Genomic DNA, 20,575 nt, shown 5'->3' with positions numbered 1-20,575 from the left:
ATGCAATGGCTGCTACTTTCCCATTTGTTCAAATCCTCACCATTAGGGCAGCATGGTAGCACAAATGGCTAGCACTGTGGCTTCACAGCGCCAGGGTCCCAGGTTCGATTCCCCGCTGGGTCACTGTCTGTGTGGAGTCTACACGTTATCCCTGTGTCTGCGTGGGTTTTCTCCGGGTGCTCCGGTTTCCTCCCACAGTCCAAAGACATGCAGTTTAGTGGATTGGCCATGATAAATTGCCCTTAGTGTCCAAAGAGGTTAGGAGGAGTTATTTGGTTATGGGGATAGGATGGAAGTGAGGGCTTAAGCGGATCGGTGCACACTCAATGGGCCAAATGGCCTCCTTCTGCACTGTATGTTCTATGATCCATGAGCAGATGAAACTCCTGATGGAAGTGTCGATTTACGTGTAAACAAGGCTGTGTTGTTGTATAAGGCAGCAGTCAAACACCATTCCGAATACTGAGAGGTAGGCCAGAACACTCCGGCCGTTGGAATTTGCTTTTCTCGCCGGCAATGCCACCCCCCACCTACGGGATTCCCAGTGACTTTAGCGAGAAACCCCTTTGACAAGTGTGCCACCCCCAAATGGTACACTGCCGAGAAACAGGCGGCTGGGGGACCAGAGAACCCCCATCCCTAATATCTGGTTGTCTTATCTAGTGGCCTCTCTTGAGAAGTGGGCAAGAAAGACCACCCGAGAAGGTGGTTTCCTTTCAGAGAGGGTAGGTCGGAGCTGACTGATTGGAGTTTTCCAGAACATGAAGGGAAGGGACTGGACCAAAAGGGTTGCCATAGTAAAGGGTTCAAAAGGCAAGGACACCAATTATAAATGTCAACGTTAAAATTAGGAAGGGAACTCAACGGGAGGAAGATTTGTGGAATCAAAGAGACAAATAACTGAGATCCGGACTTCCTGCAGGAAAATCCCCTTCAATGAGGTGAATTCCTGAAGAGAGATTGAGGGGAACGAAGTGGAGGTTGCGATTGGGATTAAGGTACCAGGAAAGGCCAGACTTGCTGGAGCGAATGGGCCTTTCCCATTGACAAAGAACCATTTGCCCCTACTTACAGCATTGATACCAGACAGCTGCTGGGACAATTGCAGCACAATGGCGATGATGATGGGTTGCCGATATACTGGCGATCGGAAAAGCTCAGGAATTGTGACTTTCTTCTCTCGCATCATCCGTCTGCTCTCTTCCTTCATTTCCTGCATGTCACTGCTGACGTCTGTTGTTCCACGAAGTCTCTTCAGGACTAAAAATATTTGTGTGTGTTACATTAAGACATATTAATTCCCAGCCCATAAAAATAGTGGCAGGTATGATATTCTTCTTATTGAATTCAACACTCGGGAGGGGGGGGGGGGCTTTAAAAGGAATGGATAGAAAATCCCAATGCTGGACACATACAATTTCCCAGGAATGCCAAAGCGAGAACCCTCCTCCAGAGCTCCGAGGATGCCACAAACTCTTCCGTCTCTTTCCCATGGCTGTTTGATCAGTCCCACACTAAAACTGAGTGCCACCTAAGACACATCACAGGTGAGGCTAACCTGACACTCGGCTAATATCCAAACATGTACACCCCTCTGCAGCATCTGTGGAACAGAAACAAAGAGCGGCAGCCCCCAGCAACTCTCCCCAACTCTTAACAAGTGAGCTTAACTGCAACGCCCACAGAAGGTCCACACTGCACCAGCACAGAGTAAACCATTGCCCTGCCCTGAATAGCTCAGTATCCACATTTACATGGGTACATTTCCTGAGATATTGGAACGCCCATCTTATGTTTAATCAACAAGTCAGAGAATGTGGACAGGGGCTCAGTGCACTGGGAGTTGCTGCTTTATCAAGCTGCTATCTCCCAGATGAGATCTGGAACTAAGCTTCCATCCAGATGTTCAGGATGACGTAAATGATCCTGTGGCACTTCTTCTAGAGCAAGGATGGTTGGCTGTCTAAGCCAACATTTGTCTCTTGATCAAAAACAGGTGAATTGGGTGTTCATCGCCTTTGCTGTTAATGGGATGTTGGTGCAGACAGAATTAGTTGTCATGTTTGCATCCATAACAGAGAGTGTGCGTACAGAACTTATTGATTACAAAGCATTTTCCGCAATGACAGGGCAGTAAATTACTCAAAAGTGGGTTTATCTTATTGGTAGATTTCTAATAGGTATCTGCTGCAAATTAAACACAACAGGGCTGTCTGCAATTTTACATGACAAGGAAGTGAGTATTGAGGACATTTCTATAAGAAACAAAAAAAGCTTGGCATTTCTATAACCCCTTCCATGCCCTTAGGGCATTATACAGCCACTGAGGTACAGTCTGAAGTGCACTCACAGCTGTACGAAATGAGGCAGCCACATTGTGTGCAGCAAGCTCCCACAAACAGCAATGTGACCTGATCATTTGACTTTAACCTCATCACAAGCTCAGGTTCCTACCATGAATCGGCCTCCTTGATTCCATTTGTGTTGTCAGGTTTAGTGAGTTACCCTCAGCACTCCCTGGAGACACCAGGCACTACTAAAGTCACCGGCCATTCCTAGAGCGACCAGGCAACCTAATTTCCCTCACACACTCTGCAATTTCTCAACTGTGTTTAGCAATAGCACCCTGTGGCCGAAAAGCAAATGAAAGTCCATAAAACCTTCCTCACACTGCGGTTTGGTAAATAGTTAAACTCCTTGTATTATTCTCCCAATAGGTTTAAACAACAATCCCTCAGCCAGTCAGGGGTGAAACACAACTGTGTTTTGAACAACTAAAATCTTACCACTTTTTGCCTTGCTTTCCTCATTCCTGTTGATAAGGAGGAAACGAGGACTTTTTGGACAGAAGGGCAAAGCGATGCACTGCAACAGGGCGGGGAGGAACAGAAATCCGAGTAACAATGGCCAGAGAGATTCATTTCCCATGAGAGAGTCCAACCCAAAAATCTGCAATTACAAGGAAAGATTATTTTTCATTTGTTAAATCTGGAAACAAAATAGTAAAAAACTGTTCATCTTAGTTTAATCACATCAGTGTCAAGATTTAGAAGGATTGGCAATAACACAAATGATTACATAGAATGCTTCCAGCCTGTGTGAATGCAGTAGCCAGCCTCCCCGAACAGGTGCCGGAATGTGGCGACTAGGGGCTTTTCACAGTAACTTCATTTGAAGCCTACTTGTGACAATAAGCGATTTTCATTTCATTTCATTTCATGCTGCTCTGAATACTGTTTGTCTGAATACATCAGTAATTGAGGTTAGCTCTGCTGCTTCACAGCACCAGGGACCCGGACTCAATTCCAGCCATGGGTGACTGTAGGTGTGGAGTTTGCACGTTCTCCCCGTGTCTGCATGGGTTTCCTCCGGGTGCTCCGGTTTCCTCCCACACTCCAAAGATGTGCAGCGTAAGTGGATTGGCTGTGATCAATTGTCCCTTAGTGTCCAAAGAGGTGCCGATGGGGTGAGGTTATGGGATTATGGGGATAGGGTGGGGGTGCAGACCTAAGTAAGGGTGCTCTTCCAGAGGGTTAGTACAGACTCAATAGACCAAATGGCCTCCTTCTGCACTGGACAGATTCTATCTGAACAAGGCATCAGCATCTACCATCTCTTACTTTCCTTAGCCCAGCTGGCATCCCGTACATCAATCCCTGGGAAACCAATCAGTGCTTTCAGCAAATTGCCAATAAAAACAAAACAAATGAAGCATGTGCTTGACCCTGACTAGTTTGGCCCTGTTCTGGTGTTGAATACATGCATTCTAGGAGTAGTAATGTAATTAATCCACAATTGTTAAATATAAAATTATTATATTCATCCACGTTTGGAAGATGAGGAGTGCAGTGATATGCTGCATATTTTTCCAAGACTTTAACAGATAATAGGAAATGTGAAGGAGACAGGGAATTGATTGCATTCGCCAGAATTTTCCAGCCAGTGGGATTACCTGTTCCCCCCAATGGCGAACCCGTCAGGTGAGCCACCTTCTCCATGGTGGGTGTGGAAAATCTCGGCCATTGTGTTAACGTTGTAAAGATGTGAGATTTGACTGCCCAACACTCACCTGTGCAATGAGAATTCCAATCACAATTCCCAGTTGATGCAGGGTACCCAGAGCTCCTCTTAATGCCGTGGGAGATATTTCACCAACGTACATCGGAACGAAGCCCGTGGTCAAACCACAGTAGACGCCAATAATGAACCGTCCCAATATCAGCATTTCAAATGATTTGGCCAGTTTGGAGAATCCCATGAGAATGGCTGCAATGAATGCCAAGATGCTAATCATCATCATAGAATTCCGCCTGGATTGAAGAACAAATACATTTTGTTAGTGGAGCAGAATTAGATCTTCAAGTCTTCAAGTGATTTAATTTTAAAGTGTGAAGAACTAGTTTATCAGATTAAATTAAATGGGTTTCAGTATTATAAACAGTGATTCACTACAAAATGCATTTCACACTGATTTCACAGATCAGTTTGTTCTATCTTCAACATTCCAAGTTAAATTGCTTGGTAGATATTTCTGTCCAAACCAGAGCCACTTCATCATTTATAGATGACAAATTTGCAACTGAGTCAGACTCACAAGAGGACATAAAACAGAGGACCAATAATTATCGCAATTATTTTATGTTTCTGATTTTATTTTCATATTTAATTATAACATAAACACAGTAACTCATAAGGAAGTGCTCTAGTGTTGCAAAACAGGCCAGAACAGCTCCCATAACTGATGACTAAGTATACGTCACAGAAGGATTGAATTCTTAATGTAATAATAGTAATAATTTTTATTGTCACAAGTAGGCTTACATTAACACTGCAATGAAGTTACTGTGAAAATCCCCTAGTCGCCACATTCCGGCGCCTGTTCGGGTACACAGAGGGAGGATTCAGAATATCCAATTCACCTAACAGCACGTCTTTCAGGACTTGGGTATGGGAACGGGAGGCAGAAGCTCAAAGTTTCTGTTTTGGTCCAATTAAGATTCAACCCAAATGTGCCACAAAGGACTTGACATTTGGGAGAAAAGCATGGCATCAGGAATACCAGGACAGCATGGCGGCACAATGGTTAGTACTGTTGCTTCACAGCACCAGGGACCTGGGTTTGATTCCCGACCTTGGGTCACTGTCTGTGCGGAGTCTGCACATTCTCCCAGTGTCTGCATGGGTTTCCTCCGGGAGCTCCAGTTTCCTCCCACAAGTCCCGAAAGACGTGCTGTTAGGTGAATTGGACATTCTGAGTTCTCCCTCCGTGTACCCGAACAGGTGCCGGAGTGTGGTGACTAGGGGCTTTTCACAGTAACTTCATTGTAGTGTTAATGTAAGCCTACTTGTGACAATAAAAAGATTATTATTATTATTTTATGTGCTGCACAGTAATTATCGAAGTGTGGAGTTCCTGAGCTCCAAATAAAACTCTATCTTAATCATAAATGGACTGTGTACTTAGTAAATAAATGTTGAATTGCGAGCGAGATCAATATAGTCGAAGATCTCGGACCTTCCCTTCTCAGTCATCCTTCCTCTACCTCTGCATTTGATTATGACCTGTTACATCGCTACCTTTTTCTAGCTCTAATGCCGGTTCACTGACCCATAGCATTGAGACGGGAATTCCCTGGCAATTGGGATTCTCTTTCCCGCTGGAAGCACACCCTGGCCACCGGAATGTGAAATCCCATTGACAAGCCACGGGAAGAGAGGCTTGCACCGCCAGCGAATGGCGCTCGGCCGAGGCACACGTGACTGGGGAGCGGAGATTCCCGCCCACACTCTCTTTCTCCGCCGATGCTGCCAGACACATTGAGAATTTCCTGCATTTTCTGTTTTGATTTCAGAATCGCATCACCGTTACTGCCAGTCACCCTCCTCAGCAACTAAAATTGACTATGGTCAGATAAGTAGTGAATCAGATTTCCTGCAAGAAATAATTTTCTGAACAAGACACAGTTCCGTGAATGACTCAAATGTTGAGCACTATGTGTTTGATGTTGAATCGTGGAGAAATCCAATTCACTCATTGGACAAACAGTGTTGCAAGTCAACAGGCTGGAAACAATTGATGGTGAAACAGTGTTTGGGACATCTGCTTTGGTGTGACAGACAACTCCAAAGGCAGGGATGACCCTGATCATTTCCTGTCTGATAGTTTGTTGAGTCACTCACATGATGCAACACTGTCTGAAACACAGGTTGGTATAAATTAACCAGAGGATGAATTAATGACTTGGATTGGGCTGTAATTCCCCAAATATCTTTGTCAGTGGAGCCAAAAATATTCCTGAATTTTGAATGGGATGATTACCTTCCTTGAGACTTATTTTGGACCAATTGCTTCAGAATCCTTTGCTGTCCCCTAACCTTTGCTAAATGACTTTGGAAACATCAATGAGCATTCCGCAGCAATAGGATTCAGGAATGTCAGCATGTCCATTGAAGGAATGTTGGGATTGGGCCCAAAACCGCAATCATTTCTGACCACCTGGCCACCCACTCTGAGAATCCTGCCATATCTGTTGTGCTGACGACTTGATCTGTTCATTACCAGAACACTCACCATATCCAACGCCATTGTCTAATTTTCGTCAGACTGCCGCTGAAAGTTGGTGCATTTCTTAGCTGCTTATTGAGGTTTGGAAACACAGTATAGTACTAAGAATCCTGTGCTTGGTCGGGATCTATTAAACAGAAGACAGAACCCAATACAAGAGGCAATGTCCTACTTGAGGCTGTCCCACTTGGCTTGCTTATACCATCCACTTTATGCTTAGTCTTCTTTTTGATGTTGAAACTGCTGGTTAGAGATGGTTGATGGTCAGACATGCCCTTTAGCTCTGTAAGATGTTTAGGACAGTTAGTCAATGTTAAATTGCGGTTGATTTACCTCCAATTTAGGAAGCAAACCAGCTGAAGAATCAATTCGCAGCTGCAGGAAAGAACACAACACAGTCATGTGGCCTATTCCTTTGCTTCACAGTCAGTCTTCACGGAGGAGATTGAAGTTATTGAAATGGAGAGCGGACAGGCCATTGGAGGGGAGTTGACAAATGCCTGATGTTGGTATTTGGAAGTTAGTGGAGCATGAAATTGTCAAAAGGTATTGAACAATAAACTGGAGTTCTGTCCTGAAGATTTGGGTGATATTTGTTCTAAATACCACCAACTCATATTTGGCATATAGTGAGCTCAGCTACCAGCTGTATCATCGTCCTATTAACAGAGGTCATGGCACAAATAGATGCAACCACACTTTCTACATATTTGTTCCGAATTATTCTGAGATAAGCTGGTATATCAGGGTTGCCAGACGTTGCAACGCCAATGAACGATAACAGATCAGCCTGCTGTAAAAATCTAGCACTTTAATTGCTAACAGCTAATACATTTCCCAGAACTATGCCAGACTGTGATATTTGTTAAGTCGCATATCAAACATTGGAATATTACAGTGTATTAGTAAGTTAATGAACATCTGGTATGGATTGGAAATATATTTGTTGTGTCAACGATATTACCTTCCAAACCGATTGACGAATAGTCCCACGGAGAATGATCCAAGCATGCCACCCACTGAGAAAATAGCAACAGCCAGGGACCAGACAGTGGTGAGAACTGATGAACTAATGGGCTCATTGTAACGCTGTAACCAGGTATCATTAATAAAGTTTTCAATAACCTGAAAGAGAAATCAGAAACATTGAGCAATCTAACAGATGAACTGTAGTCACCAAAATCTTTTAAATAAGGACTTCTGTCCCGAGCGCTATTTGTTCCAAATATTGTCGACCCATATTTTGAATGTAGTGTTGCTCTGCTACCAGCTCTACCATCGTCCTATTAACAGAGGTCATGGGACAAATAATGCAGCCTCATTGTGCACTTGTTTGCTAAGAATAATTCAGAGATAAGCTGGTACATCAGGGTTTGCCAAATATTGAACAAATAACAAAATCCAAATGTTGATAATTGCGACGATTGAGTAATATTACAGATCTTCCTTTAGGTTGGGAGAAAAGTTAAGTGGGAGTGGGTTGTTAGTGAAAAGGTTTTGAAGTAACATAGAGTAAGGTAACAAAATGGAGCATCCTGCCCAAACAACCCTCCCACTAGGTGGCACAAAGATGCCATTTGCTCAGAGAAAACCACGTCCTTTACTATGACAGTTTCATGGTTTATCTGCTGGTGTTGACAGAATTTGCATTTACTAAAAAGGTCACAGCAAAAGGATATCTTCCTGATTGTATGCTTGTTACCATCTTGGCACGAATTTGCCTTTCAAGTGCAACAGACTGCTAATGTTTCTGATTTCATATCACGTTGATATCACCATTTCGATAGCAGTTATTGTCACTGGCATTTCTAACTGCATTTTTTAAGCTCACTGACATCACTGTGACTTATCAGCTACCTCTCACCCACTCAACCGTATCACCGACTCATGTTTGAAGTCATGGCAGGAAATGCTGTGAGTTGGTTACCAGACCCTGAATTTTAACTGAATGGCCCAAATTCATTGTCGTTAAGCTTGAGCTTTAGTGTCTTTCTATAATAATAATAATCATTATCGTCACAAGTAGGCTCATATTAAAGCTGCAATGAAGTTACTGTGAAAAACTCCTAGTCGCCACACTCCAGTTTGGGTTCACAGAGGGAAAATTCAAAATGTCCAATTCACCTAACAGTCTTTCGAGACCTGTGGGAGGAAACCGGAGCACCCGGAGGAAACCCACGCAGACACAGGGTGAACGTGTAGACTCCACACAGACAGTGACCCAAGCCGGGAATCGAACCTGGGACCCTGGAGCTGTGAAGCAACAGTGCTAACCACTATGCTACCGTGCCGCCCTCTCAGTTTCCAGGTACTTTTCTACAAAAGGAACTGTCTTAATTCTTTTTTAAAATAAATTAAGTGTACTCAACTCATTTTTCTAATTAAGGGGCAATTTAGCGTGGCCAATCCACCTAGCCTGCACATCTTTTGGGTTGTGGGGGTGAAACCCACGCAAACACGGGGAGAATGTGCAAACTCCACACGGACAGTGACCCAGGGCACGGATCGAACTTGGGACCTCGGCGCTGTGAGGCAGCAGGGCTAACCCACTGTGCCACCATGCTGCCCTACTGTCTTCACTCTTTAGAACGTTGCTTCAGTCAAAGACAAAGTACTGAATTTCCCTGGAAATCAGCAAAGACCGATAGCGGGCGGGCAGGAAAAGCGGCGTTGAAGCTGCCGACAGCAGAGGCCCCATTCTCCGCCATACAGCACCCCTCACACAGTCCTGTGATATATCTGGTGGAATTTGAACTTGATTAATAAATTAATGGCTCTGTAATGATGATCATGAAACTATCATTGATTGTTGAAAAAATAAATCATCCGGTTCGCTTGTCTCCTTTAGAAGGGGGAAATCTCCTGCCCTTAGCTACACGTGACTCCAGACCCTCAACAATGTGGTTAACTTTTAACTGCCCTCTGAAATGGTCCATCAAACCGCTCTGTTCGAAGGACAACAAATGCGGCCCAGCCAATGAACTCCACTTCGCATGAAAAGAAAGTTCCGTTTCAGTCCACAAAGGGTTGAAACATAAATGTTTTCGTGTTTTGTATTAAGTTAAATTCAACAAAACATTGTTTGCGAAGTAAATTTGTTCAAAATAATATCAGTCAACCAGACAGAAGCTAGAGATCTCACTAATTCAGAAGTAATAAAAGGATCTAATTATCTTCCGCTAATTGCTGACCGTGGTTGATTTCTCTGGCACTGTTTGGGTCGGTAGTTACTTGTTTATTTTAAGCAGATTAATGACTGTTCTAAAATGGTGCACGGGTACTTTATGTGAAAGCATCTGGAAGGTGGAGATTAACAACTAGTATCCTCATCAATCATTCACGCCACTGTTTCCGAAAAAGAGCTACTTTTAAAAGGTTTCCTAACAGTCAAAGTACTGATGTTTAACTGGGACACGTAAGGGAATGAATGACACATTGTACTTTCATGTTTGGCACAGGTATTTGAAACCTGCACAGATTCGGTTTGTGAAACAAAAAGCTCTCTTATTCACTGCCTGGCTTCTAGTGTAAATCAGGTTTGGGCAGATTCAGTCAACGTGCTCATTCCTCAAAGCTGACCATAATTGGCCAGCAGTGGCGGACTGGGTCTAAAAATATTGGTTGCCAGGAGACAAAGGGGGCCCACCCACAACTACAATGCTATCGTTTAATTTTCATAACGAATAAATAACATTTTCAAAAAATACATATGGAAAAAAGGGTACAATTAATTTTTGTGGAAAAAATGTGTATTTCTTAGTAATTACAGTGTACATGTACTGTACATATTACTGGCAGTAGATACCAAATGTAAATACAGAATGTTATAATTGAATTTTTTATTTTTTTTTTAATTTTAAGTAATTGGTTGATATTTTTAAATAGTTCTCTGCACAATTTACACATTAACAGATAGTTCAAAAGTACAATAGAGCATTGCATGCAGTCCACTATATTAAGAGCAATCGTTTGTGTTCGCTAGATGATTGTGCGAATCTGCCAATAATTGCTTCTGCATCCAATTCATCTAACAATTCCTTTTCAATGGATAGCAACATGTATGATTCCAAATTCTCCTCAGACAGCAAATGTCTTAACCTTGTCTTTATGATCTTTAGCTTTGAAAATGTCCTCTCACATTGGACTTGAGTAACTGACAGTGTGCATATGACTTTATAAAGTTCATAAAGGTTATCATATGCCTTGTCGTGAAGTCTGTTGGATGCCAGAATTTTTAGTACACACGATGGGTAAGTGCTGCAAATTTTACAATTGTTGCAACTGGAATCCATATTCTCAATATCATTAAGCAATAGCTTTAATACATCAAAGTTTGAAGCAAAAGAAAACAATTCCAATATTACTTGATCTTTGCTGATTTGTGGAAACAGCTTAATAATACCTTCCAATGCTTCATCTTCAAGGCCCTTCTCTGCAATAGTTTTAAACTTTGCTGGGTCCAAGCAGGACAAATCTTTATACAAATGTTTGTGTTGTACAAAGCGTGATTCTAGTGACTGGACAATGCGATCCAGTAACACATTTACTCGAAAATCAGCTAGAGAATCTGAGGAATTTCTTTCATCATCAATAAGCTCATCTGCCATTCTTTTCTTCTTCCTCTGCCTCTTAACTGGCAATGCTGTTTCCAACGCATCAATTTCCAATGTTTGATTTTCATCCATATTCATCTGTGAAATCCTGTCATTACATTTATTTACAAATTCCAAAGCATTGTTGTGAACATTATCAAATGTTCTTGACTGTTCCTTCAACTTTGTTGTAGCTGAATCTACCAAACTCCATGCAGTAAACATATCTAAACCACTTGTCTGTAGATAACTTGATAACGGGGTTGTAGTTTCAAATATATACAAGTAAGTATGCTGTCAATATGGTTTCAAACTTTAGAAGACTTTGAAGTAAAACATTTGCTTCATGTTTTGTTTTCTTTTCTGAACTTTTCTGAATCTTGTATCATTGATAAGCATGTCAATAGATTTACCGAAGTACTGGCAGCGGCATCATCAAAACGTCCAAATATAGTTGTTGCTGCATTGGATTTTCCTGACCATCTGGTCTCACCAATTAGCTTTAATCGTTTCATTTTTTCTTGTCCTAGATGTTTTCCAACAACTTCTATCCATACAGCTATTCTCTTGTATGATGCTTTCACAAAAGTTGCTATATTCTGGAGCAAATTGAAAAAAGAAACTGCAGGCACACAACATTTTGTTGTTTCAGTTATCACCAAATTCAAGACATGGGCATAGCACCATATATGAACATGTTGATCAGCCACATCAGCAATTTTACTTTGTAAACCATTATACTGGCCATGGTAGCTTGCAGCGCCATCTGTGCTATCAGGTAAACATTTTTGGGGGTCAATTTTAACATACTGTAATGTTTCAATCAATAGTTCAAAAATTCCCTGTCCTGTACCATCATTACTTGGCACAACTGAAAGTAGTCGCTCACAGATAATACCTTTAAGCACATACAGAATAATAATGCTAAACTCATCGATGGATGAATTATCTTGTGTTGAATCAACCTGAATAGAATAATATTTTGCTTGAGAAACTTCATGACTAATTCTTTCTTGCATCATATTCTTCATAATTTTGATTAACATGTTTATAGTTGTTTTACTCAGGTATGTAACAAGTCCACCATGGCCTTTACTTTGAGCCTTTCCTTGTTGCTCTAATCGTTTGATTCTTTGTTTAGACTTGTTTTGCACTGCAGTAACGTGAGCTGCCATAATGGGGTCATATTTTGCCATCAACTGCACTGTAACTAAAATATTGCCATGATTCAGAACCTCATTATCTAGAGTGTAGGCCGATTCATTTCTGTGACCTCGAAAAGGGAGTGCTTGCTTGCCTAACATCTTTATGATGTCCATACTCCTCATGACAATACTTCTCTGCTTCAATACTTCTTCTTTCCTTTTAATTAGTGATGCTGCAAAAACTTTATCTAAGGTGCCATCATTAACCACACTGATATATTGCTGAGCATTTCTGACATGTGTTGTCGATTCATGTAAAGTCAAGTTCTGGCTAATACGCCTGTAGTCACTAAAGCCACGTACAAAGGGTGGTGGATTACAAGTGTTGGGAAACTCAAAGGCTAAGCAGTATGAACAATATAAACATCTATTTTCTTTGTTATATGTTAGCCATTTTCTTGGGACTGAGTCATTCATAATTTTCCTCTCATACAAACGAGCATCAAATGGCAGATCATCAAGTGGCTGAAGTGGATGTTCAGCAAAAAACAGTTTTAGCTTTGTTCGTGATGGATATTGGAAGATTCCAGTAATTGATCTTTCATTTTCTTGCGTAGGTTCATTTACAGGATGTGCTTCAGAAACTAAGTCATTTATGCTTGAAGGAATATCTGATTCCCTGTCACTAGTTGAAGCTATGTGTTCAGATGTTGCAACTACAGGCAGTACAGATACCGGAACAAGGAAGCAAGAAGAAATATTGGGCCTGGGTTGATTAGTAATGGATGCACTTGTATTTGTCTCTACATTCAAAGTAGCTCTTCTCTGTTCTTGTAACTCGCATGTCATTGCATCATCGCCATGAGCATTGTTTCTTGCTTCTTGATTATTTGTTGCAGAACTGGATATTGATGTGGATTGTGCTTGTGGTATTATAAACTCTGTAATAGGCCTGCATCGCTTGGCTGATTCCTTCCTTTCTGCTTCTTTTTGTTCTTTGCGTTTTAGTGACCCAGATTTATGCTTTTACTTTTCCATGCTGGGAGGGGTAATATTCCTGAAATAAAAACTTAATTAAAAATAGCCCACATTGGGAAAAATGAATATTGATGATTGCAAGAATAACTTGAAGGAACGCCAGATAAACCCCTACTTGATAAAAAATATAAAATAACTTACTTACACTTCAATAGGCTATGTTCATTAGTCAATACTACTGTGGCCTATGCAGCTTCAGAAGAGGAGACAATCCACTGTCCAGTGTTCACACCAGCAAGCAACTGAGACAACTGTTGAAACTTAGAAGTTTGGTCCGACTATAGTAAGACATTAAGAATGGTCCCACAAAGTTAACATGTCCAGTTTGATACCAGTGTAGTGTTACAAGTCGCAACCCTTTGAGTTTACCGATCATGGCTTATCACTTCAATATCTTTGACCTCATGATTCACGGTCAAAGGTACCGCTTCTCCTTTTCGGTGACCTCACGACCCTATGTACTGCTTGATGTCCTTTCAAGTTGCTGACCATCTCAAATCACGAACTGTAACTTTATCTTTAAATTCACACACTCTTGCTGAAAACGTGGATTTCCAACTATGACCGATCCGGGTGAACCAGCCCCCCCCCCCCCCCCTCCACTCCTTTTCACATCCGTTTAACACTGCTTCGTTCCTTCATACACTGAGTGATTATTTGTTTGTTTCTTTATTGCATTTTTATTTGGTATTGCTTTTTAAAAACAATTATATTTTATTAAGTTAGAAGACAAATCTCAGGAAAGAAGTTGGAGATTTATTTATCTAATTAATTATCATTTTTAAGGGCCATTCAGAGATTCACGGGTCCCTTCTTGGCTCTCCGGGCCCCGGACTGATGTACCGGCTGAATCAAGACTACTGCTTGATATCCTTTGAAGTTGCCGACCATCTCAAATCACGAATTGTAACTTTATCTTTAAATTCACACACTCTTGCTGAAAACATGGAATTTCCTTAATTATGCCTGACCCGGGCCCCCCTATTCCACATCCTTCCACTACCTCCCCTGCTTCGTTCCTTTTCATGCACTGCTTATTTGTGTCCTGTTCTCTTTTTTTTCTTTTTATTACTAAAACAGTTGTCTGTGTTTGTTTCTTTATTGCATTTTTATTTGATATAGGGGGCCCACTTCATCAGGGGCCCACTTCCCATCGGGCAAGCTGACACCCTGGCCAGTCCGCCACTGTTGGCCAAGATTGATGCAACCATGGAAATAAGTCTGCATTGGTGACGTTAGAGTGCTGTTCAGCAGTTGAAAGGATTTTGTACTTTCTTTGGGAAAAACGGCTCCATGTGGTGATAGTCTTATAGTGGAATCCATTCCGCTAACTCATAACGGATGCCAAATCTCCATCATCCATTGCACATCTTGACAGGATGGCTCTCAGAACTGATATCGACACTTATACAGTGCTACAATTTGATTGCCTGAGTCAGTAAAGCACCGGTGGGCTGTTATAATGTCTGCAGTTTCTAACCTAAGATATGACCGCCTGTAACATGAGAACATGTGCAGTGATGTTCTGGCCAAAACAACCCACTTGACCAGCACTAATCTGAGATGTTGCCAAGTTAGACGCAAAAAAGAAATTTGTTGTATCAACTCACATCTTTATTTTGCCTTTTATGACTGCTCAGTGACTACTGACAGTGAGCATTTTCCCTGCCCTTATAGCCACTTGAAAACTTGGCTTTGGTGCTATAAAAACCCTGATTTCTACCTGGTAATTTTGCTTTTCAGAGTCAGAATTCCAATAATAGATTCAGATCGTGGAAACACAGTTGAACAGCAGCTGTGTTCAATAAAAGATGGCATTGCCATCAACTTCAGCAAAGTAATGAAAAGTCTGGAATATATTTAATGTGAATTTAATTTTCAAAGCATTAGCAATTTCCTTCCCTTTAAGAAAGAAAGGTAATAGGAGTCGGTGACATAAAAAACAACTTAAAAACAGAATATCGGTAAGATCTAGAAGCTTCTCTCTACGTCCAGCTAATGTCACCATGTCCCATTGATTGATTCAATGATATTTAATCCTGAGCATCATGTGGCCAATCCACCTACCCTGCACATCTTTGGGTTGTGGGGGCAAAACCCACGCAAACATGGGGAGAATGTGCAAACTCAACACGGACAGTGACCCAGAGTCAGGATCAAACCTGGGACCTCGGTGCCGTGAGGCTGCTGTGCTAACCATTGCTCCACCATGCCATCCTTATGTACTGACAATACATTGAGAAACAAATACTAATTTACAAACCAGATGAATGTATACATAACCAATAATTAACATTTTCAAAGGCTTCAAGCTGATTTGCAGGTAGGTATTAACAGGAACAATTACACAGTCTAAAATGTTTCATGAGGAATTTCTTGGAAGCTCCTCGATGAAAAAGTCCACGTAGAAGAAAGTACTTTCTATTCAGAACCTTCCAGGTCTTTGGTTACCACTAAACCCACAGCCTATCACTAGCACTGCACCTTCAGGCTGAGCAGTATGTCCTGGTTCAATCACTAATCTCTACTGAACCAGCTCACCTCCGCTGCAGTGAAAAACCCTGCCCCCAGAGAACACAGTTACAAGAAAATGGTCAATGTTCCTGTTCCAGATAGTCATTTACTGATCCCTGAGACAAAGGGACTGAATGTTGAGCAAGGGACAGGACGATGCCACTCCAAGGCAGTCAGGATCGACGGCTCACACTTTAAGAATGGCAACTTGTCCAGTTAGTGAAGGCTGTGAACTGTAATCTTGCAGCTTTTAGTGTGAGGGAGAAATACACCATGTAGTGGATCAGTCCAGGTACATTGGTTACAGGATAAACCCATTTTAGAAGGATAAGTGGATGCTGCATTCTCCAACATTTTGTCCTACTCTACATTAAAATGAAAAGTTCCTATTCAAATTCTATTAATATAAGGAGTTTGAAACTTATTACCATAATCTCTGCCAAGTGCATCAAACTTTGCACAACCCTGCTATAAAACAATTGAATTAATGTTTTGACTTGAAGCAGCTCTGAGCATCTTACCTTCTGGGGAGCATTGATGACCCCTGTATTGTATCCAAACTGCACCGACCCCAGCACTGCTGTGCTCACTGCAAATATTAACCTTCCCGTAATTTTCTGAAAAACATAAAGAGAAAGATGAGATAGCGGGATTGATTCGCCATTGCCCGACGCTGGCAACCGGTTTCCCGATCCAGGGGAGAAAAAAAGGCCAAAAAACGGGATGAGTGCCGAATGCTAAACACGCTCCAATGCTCTGATTTCCCGTCAGCAACAGAACTGAGCTATTGGCCCAGTGCTGATTTGCAACCTTTTCCATCTGATTAATGGGCTGGAAGGCCGAGTCTCCATAACCCCCCCCCCCCCTCCCTCCGGTGGGATTTGGTGCATGTTTGCCCAAGAGTGACCCTGACGTAATGGATCCCGCTGTCAGTCAAGGGGGGTTGGTCAGTGCATAACTTCGGTGTGTCCCCCAGCAACCAGAGAATCGGTGTGGTCGCGCCGGCGTGGTTGCCATGGCGTCAATCGGGGATCGTTAATAAACAGCCTCCCCGGTGATTCTCCGCGCTCGACGGGCCAAGTGCCCGCCGAGTCCCGCCGGCGTCACTTGCGTATGGTCCTATCCGGCAGGACATCGGTGTTCTGGCTGCGGGGACCGTCCTGGTGGGGTGGGGCGGGGGAGTCAGCTCCGGGGGGGGGGGGGGGGGGGGCCTCCACGGTGGCCAGGCCCGTGATCGGGGGCCACCAATCGGTAGGCGGGCTCATTCCAGGCCTATGTTCCTCCAGCGCCGGGCCGGTATAGGACTCCGCCATATTGAAGTGCGGAGATGGTCGTGGCGTGCATGCACGGACCCGCGTCAGCCGTGGTGGGCCGACTTTCAGCGCCGGAGCAGCGCACAGCACTCTGGCGCCATTCTATCCCCCTAGGAAGGGTGAATGCCTGGGCCTGGAGGCTCGTTGACACCGGCGTCGCTCGCGCCGGTTTTGACGCTGGCGTCAATAATTGACCGGGATTTCGGAGAATCCCGGCCTCAGCCTCCAGAATCCAGCTCCACATTCTGTACTTTGTGTACCAATGTAAACACAGAGATATCACACATGGGGGAAGTTGAGAACAGGCTGCGTTTCTGGGTAAGACATTTCCTGGAGGCACATTCCCATTATTCCAATAAAATAACCAGGTGCTCGGTTTGTGAAGACTTTTTTTCCTTCCCCCCCCCCCCCCCTCCCCCCCCCAATTCATTATTTTCTTTTTTCTGACATGGTTTTCCATGAATTTCAGTGAAAATGTGTTGTCATTATAAGCAATTAACAACTTTATGTTTGACTAAAATGTCTCCCATTTTCCATTTATTCTTCAAGTAGAAAGTCAGCTGACCAACCCTGAACAAAACCCCAACTTTGAATGGAATGGCCGCATTCCTGGTTTGTTGGCCAGAGTCTGTCTGCATCTTGATTCTGCTTCATTAGCAGAACAATTACTCATTTGTTACCATTAAACATTAGCTTTGCAGAGCAGGGTCACATTGTTTAATCCCTTTACTGTGTCTCAGCAAAAATCTCAGAATGGGCACAGTAAACACTGCACTTGTCAGAATTGGAGATCCTTGTTTTCAACATGTACATTAAGCAGCTTTATTTACTTCCCTCGTAACACAAAGAACTGAATTGATTGAAAAACACAGAGATTAAATCTTGCTCAATAAATTTGCGTAGCTGAGCAATTAAATAAAGTACATCCTCCTCCAACCTAAAAATGTCAAATAAGCACATTCAGAATATAAAACCCTTTCCTTTAAAGTGAAGCCTTTCCTTACTTTTTTTTATAAATTTAGATTACCCAATTATTTTTTCTATTAAGGGGCAATTTACTGTGGCCAATCCACCTACTCTGCACATTTTTGGGTTGTGGGGGCGAAACCCACGCAGACACGGGGAGAATGTGCAAACTCCACACGGACAGTGACCCAGAGCCGGGATCGAACCTGGGACCTCAGCGCCGTGAGGCGGTTATGCTAAACACTAGGCCACCGTGCTGCCCTGCCTTTCCTTACTTTAATGAAGACAATGTATCGCCCTTGTCGTGCCTGACTTGGTGACGTGACGAGGCCGTTGAATCTCGCGAGAGGCCTCCCCAGTGAAGTCTCGACCAGGCGTTGTTTATTACTGGTCCACACAAATGTGGAGCAGATGTAACAGCACCGAGAGGGTTTCCAGGCCATTGGGGACCGCTGGGTGACTCCCTGGCTCTCCCTCTGGTACCCAGGCACCTTGGCACTGCCAGGGTGCCCAGGTGGCACAGACAGGCTGGCAGGGGCACAGTCATGGTGTGAGGGTGGCACCGCCAGGGAGCCATTCCAAGGATCGGGCCTGTGAGGGGCCATGCCCATGAAGTGGGGGACAAGGGGAGTTGTGAAGGGTTGGGTGAGGGAAGGGTGGGTATGAAGGGGCTTCATAAAGGTTGGGGGGTAACATTGCCCATGGGTGGGGTGCATGAGGGACCCTCCAGCTCACTTAGAGATCTGGGCACCCTTTCAAAATGGCACCCAATCTCTGAGGAGCTGGTCTTGCCGGTGAATTCAGCTCCCCACTGCTGAAAACATTGACCCTAAACAATGACTGTCTGGGTGAATAGCGCTGTGGATCTCACCCAAATAAACCGGTGAAAAACACCTCAGCAAATTGCCCAAAATGACACTTAAATGTTTTGGTTGACTCCTGCTCGTTATTTTAATGCAAATTCAAAAAGTAGCCTTTTTTTAAGCTGAGCTGGAATCATGAACTCTGAATGAAATGAAGGAGTTCCCTATTTTGTACAAAAGTGAAAGCTCTTTAATAGAACTGATAATTAGTTTCAAAACTTAAAGCCAACGTCGGAAAGAAAATTTTAAAATGTAGGAATGCATTCCTCAGACAATTCAGAGAGAAGGGTAAAACCGAGCTTCAGGTCAACGACCTTTCATCAGAACCGCGATTGAGGTGAACAGGTTTTAAACAAATCTGGGGAAGGACAAAAGTGAGAGATTTGTAATGGGGGAGGTGATAATGTGAGGAGGGAAACATAAGAATGGTTACAATAAGGAAAGGAAGTCTCGGAACCTGGAAAAGGGACTGCTTTTGTGGATTGGGACTGTGTGAGAAGAAAGACAAGTAGCCCCCCCCCCCCCCCCACCACTACCACCCCCCCCCCCCGCCGCCCCCCCCCCCCCCCCCCCCCCCCCCGCCTACTATACTCCCTGTACACACACGACTGCGTGGCAACATTTGGTTCCAACTCCAGCTACATGTTTGCTGACGATACGACCACTGTGGGCCGGATCTCGAATAACGACAAGTCAGAATATGGGAGGGAGATAGAGAACCTGGTGGATTGGTGTAACGACAACAATCTCTCCCTCAATGCCAGCAAAACTAAAGAGCTGGTCATTGACTTCAGGAAGCAAAGTACTGTACACACCCCTGTCAGCATCAACGGAGCCGAGGTGGAGCTGGTTAGCAGTTTCAAATTCCATGGGGTGCACATCACCAAAAATCTGTCCTGGCCCACCCACGTCAATGCTACCACCAAGAAAGCACAACAGCGTCTATACTTCCTCAGGAAACTAAGGAAATTCAGCATGTCCACATTAACCCTTACCAACTTTTACAGATGCACCATAGAAATGAAATGAAATGAAAATTCCTTATCGTCACAAGTAGGCTTCAAAGGAAGTTATTGTGAAAAGCCCCTAGTCGCCACATTCCAGCGCCTGTTCGGGGAGGCTGTTACGGGAATTGAACCGTGCTGCTGGCCTGCCTTGGTCTGCTTTCAAAGCCAGCGATTTAGCCCTGTGCTAAACCAGTCCCATAGGAAAGCATCCTATCGGGCTGCATCACAGCCTGGTATGGCAACTGCTCGGCCCAGGACTGCAAGAAACGTCAGAGAGTGGTGAACACAGCCCAGTCCATCACACAAACCTGCCTCCCATCCATTGACTCCATCTACACCTCCTGCTGCCTGGGGAAAGCAGGCAGCATAATCAAAGATCCCTCCCATCCGGCTGACTCACTCTTCCAACTTCTTCCATTGGGCAGGAGATAGCTGAACACTCACACTGAGAGGGAGGTTAATAAACTAGCTCCCATGTAAACTAACAAGTACAGAGCCATTCATCTGTAATCTGGATTACGATTCCCAGTGACCATCATGAGGTTGGCACTGCCAGGGCTCCATGAGGCAAT

At 43.5% G+C, this 20,575-nt stretch overlaps 1 protein-coding gene across 1 annotated transcript in view; it reads right to left on the bottom strand.

The window, feature by feature from the left end:
- Nucleotides 1-20,575, bottom strand: part of LOC119950897 (solute carrier family 2, facilitated glucose transporter member 1-like) — a 39,412-nt gene that overhangs the window by 7,004 nt on the left and 11,833 nt on the right. The window contains exons 2-6 of the mRNA XM_038773810.1: nt 16,376-16,471; nt 7,530-7,690; nt 4,070-4,310; nt 2,787-2,949; nt 1,073-1,260 (exon numbers count right to left, since the gene is read on the bottom strand). Coding sequence (XP_038629738.1) covers nt 1,073-1,260; nt 2,787-2,949; nt 4,070-4,310; nt 7,530-7,690; nt 16,376-16,471 — 849 coding nt within the window. The remainder of the gene's footprint in view (nt 1-1,072; nt 1,261-2,786; nt 2,950-4,069; nt 4,311-7,529; nt 7,691-16,375; nt 16,472-20,575) is intronic.

The sequence above is a fragment of the Scyliorhinus canicula genome, chromosome 16 (genome assembly GCF_902713615.1).
Source record: "Scyliorhinus canicula chromosome 16, sScyCan1.1, whole genome shotgun sequence".
In the NCBI taxonomy this organism is placed as follows: domain Eukaryota; kingdom Metazoa; phylum Chordata; class Chondrichthyes; order Carcharhiniformes; family Scyliorhinidae; genus Scyliorhinus; species Scyliorhinus canicula.
This window is presented reverse-complemented; position numbering and strand designations above follow the sequence as displayed.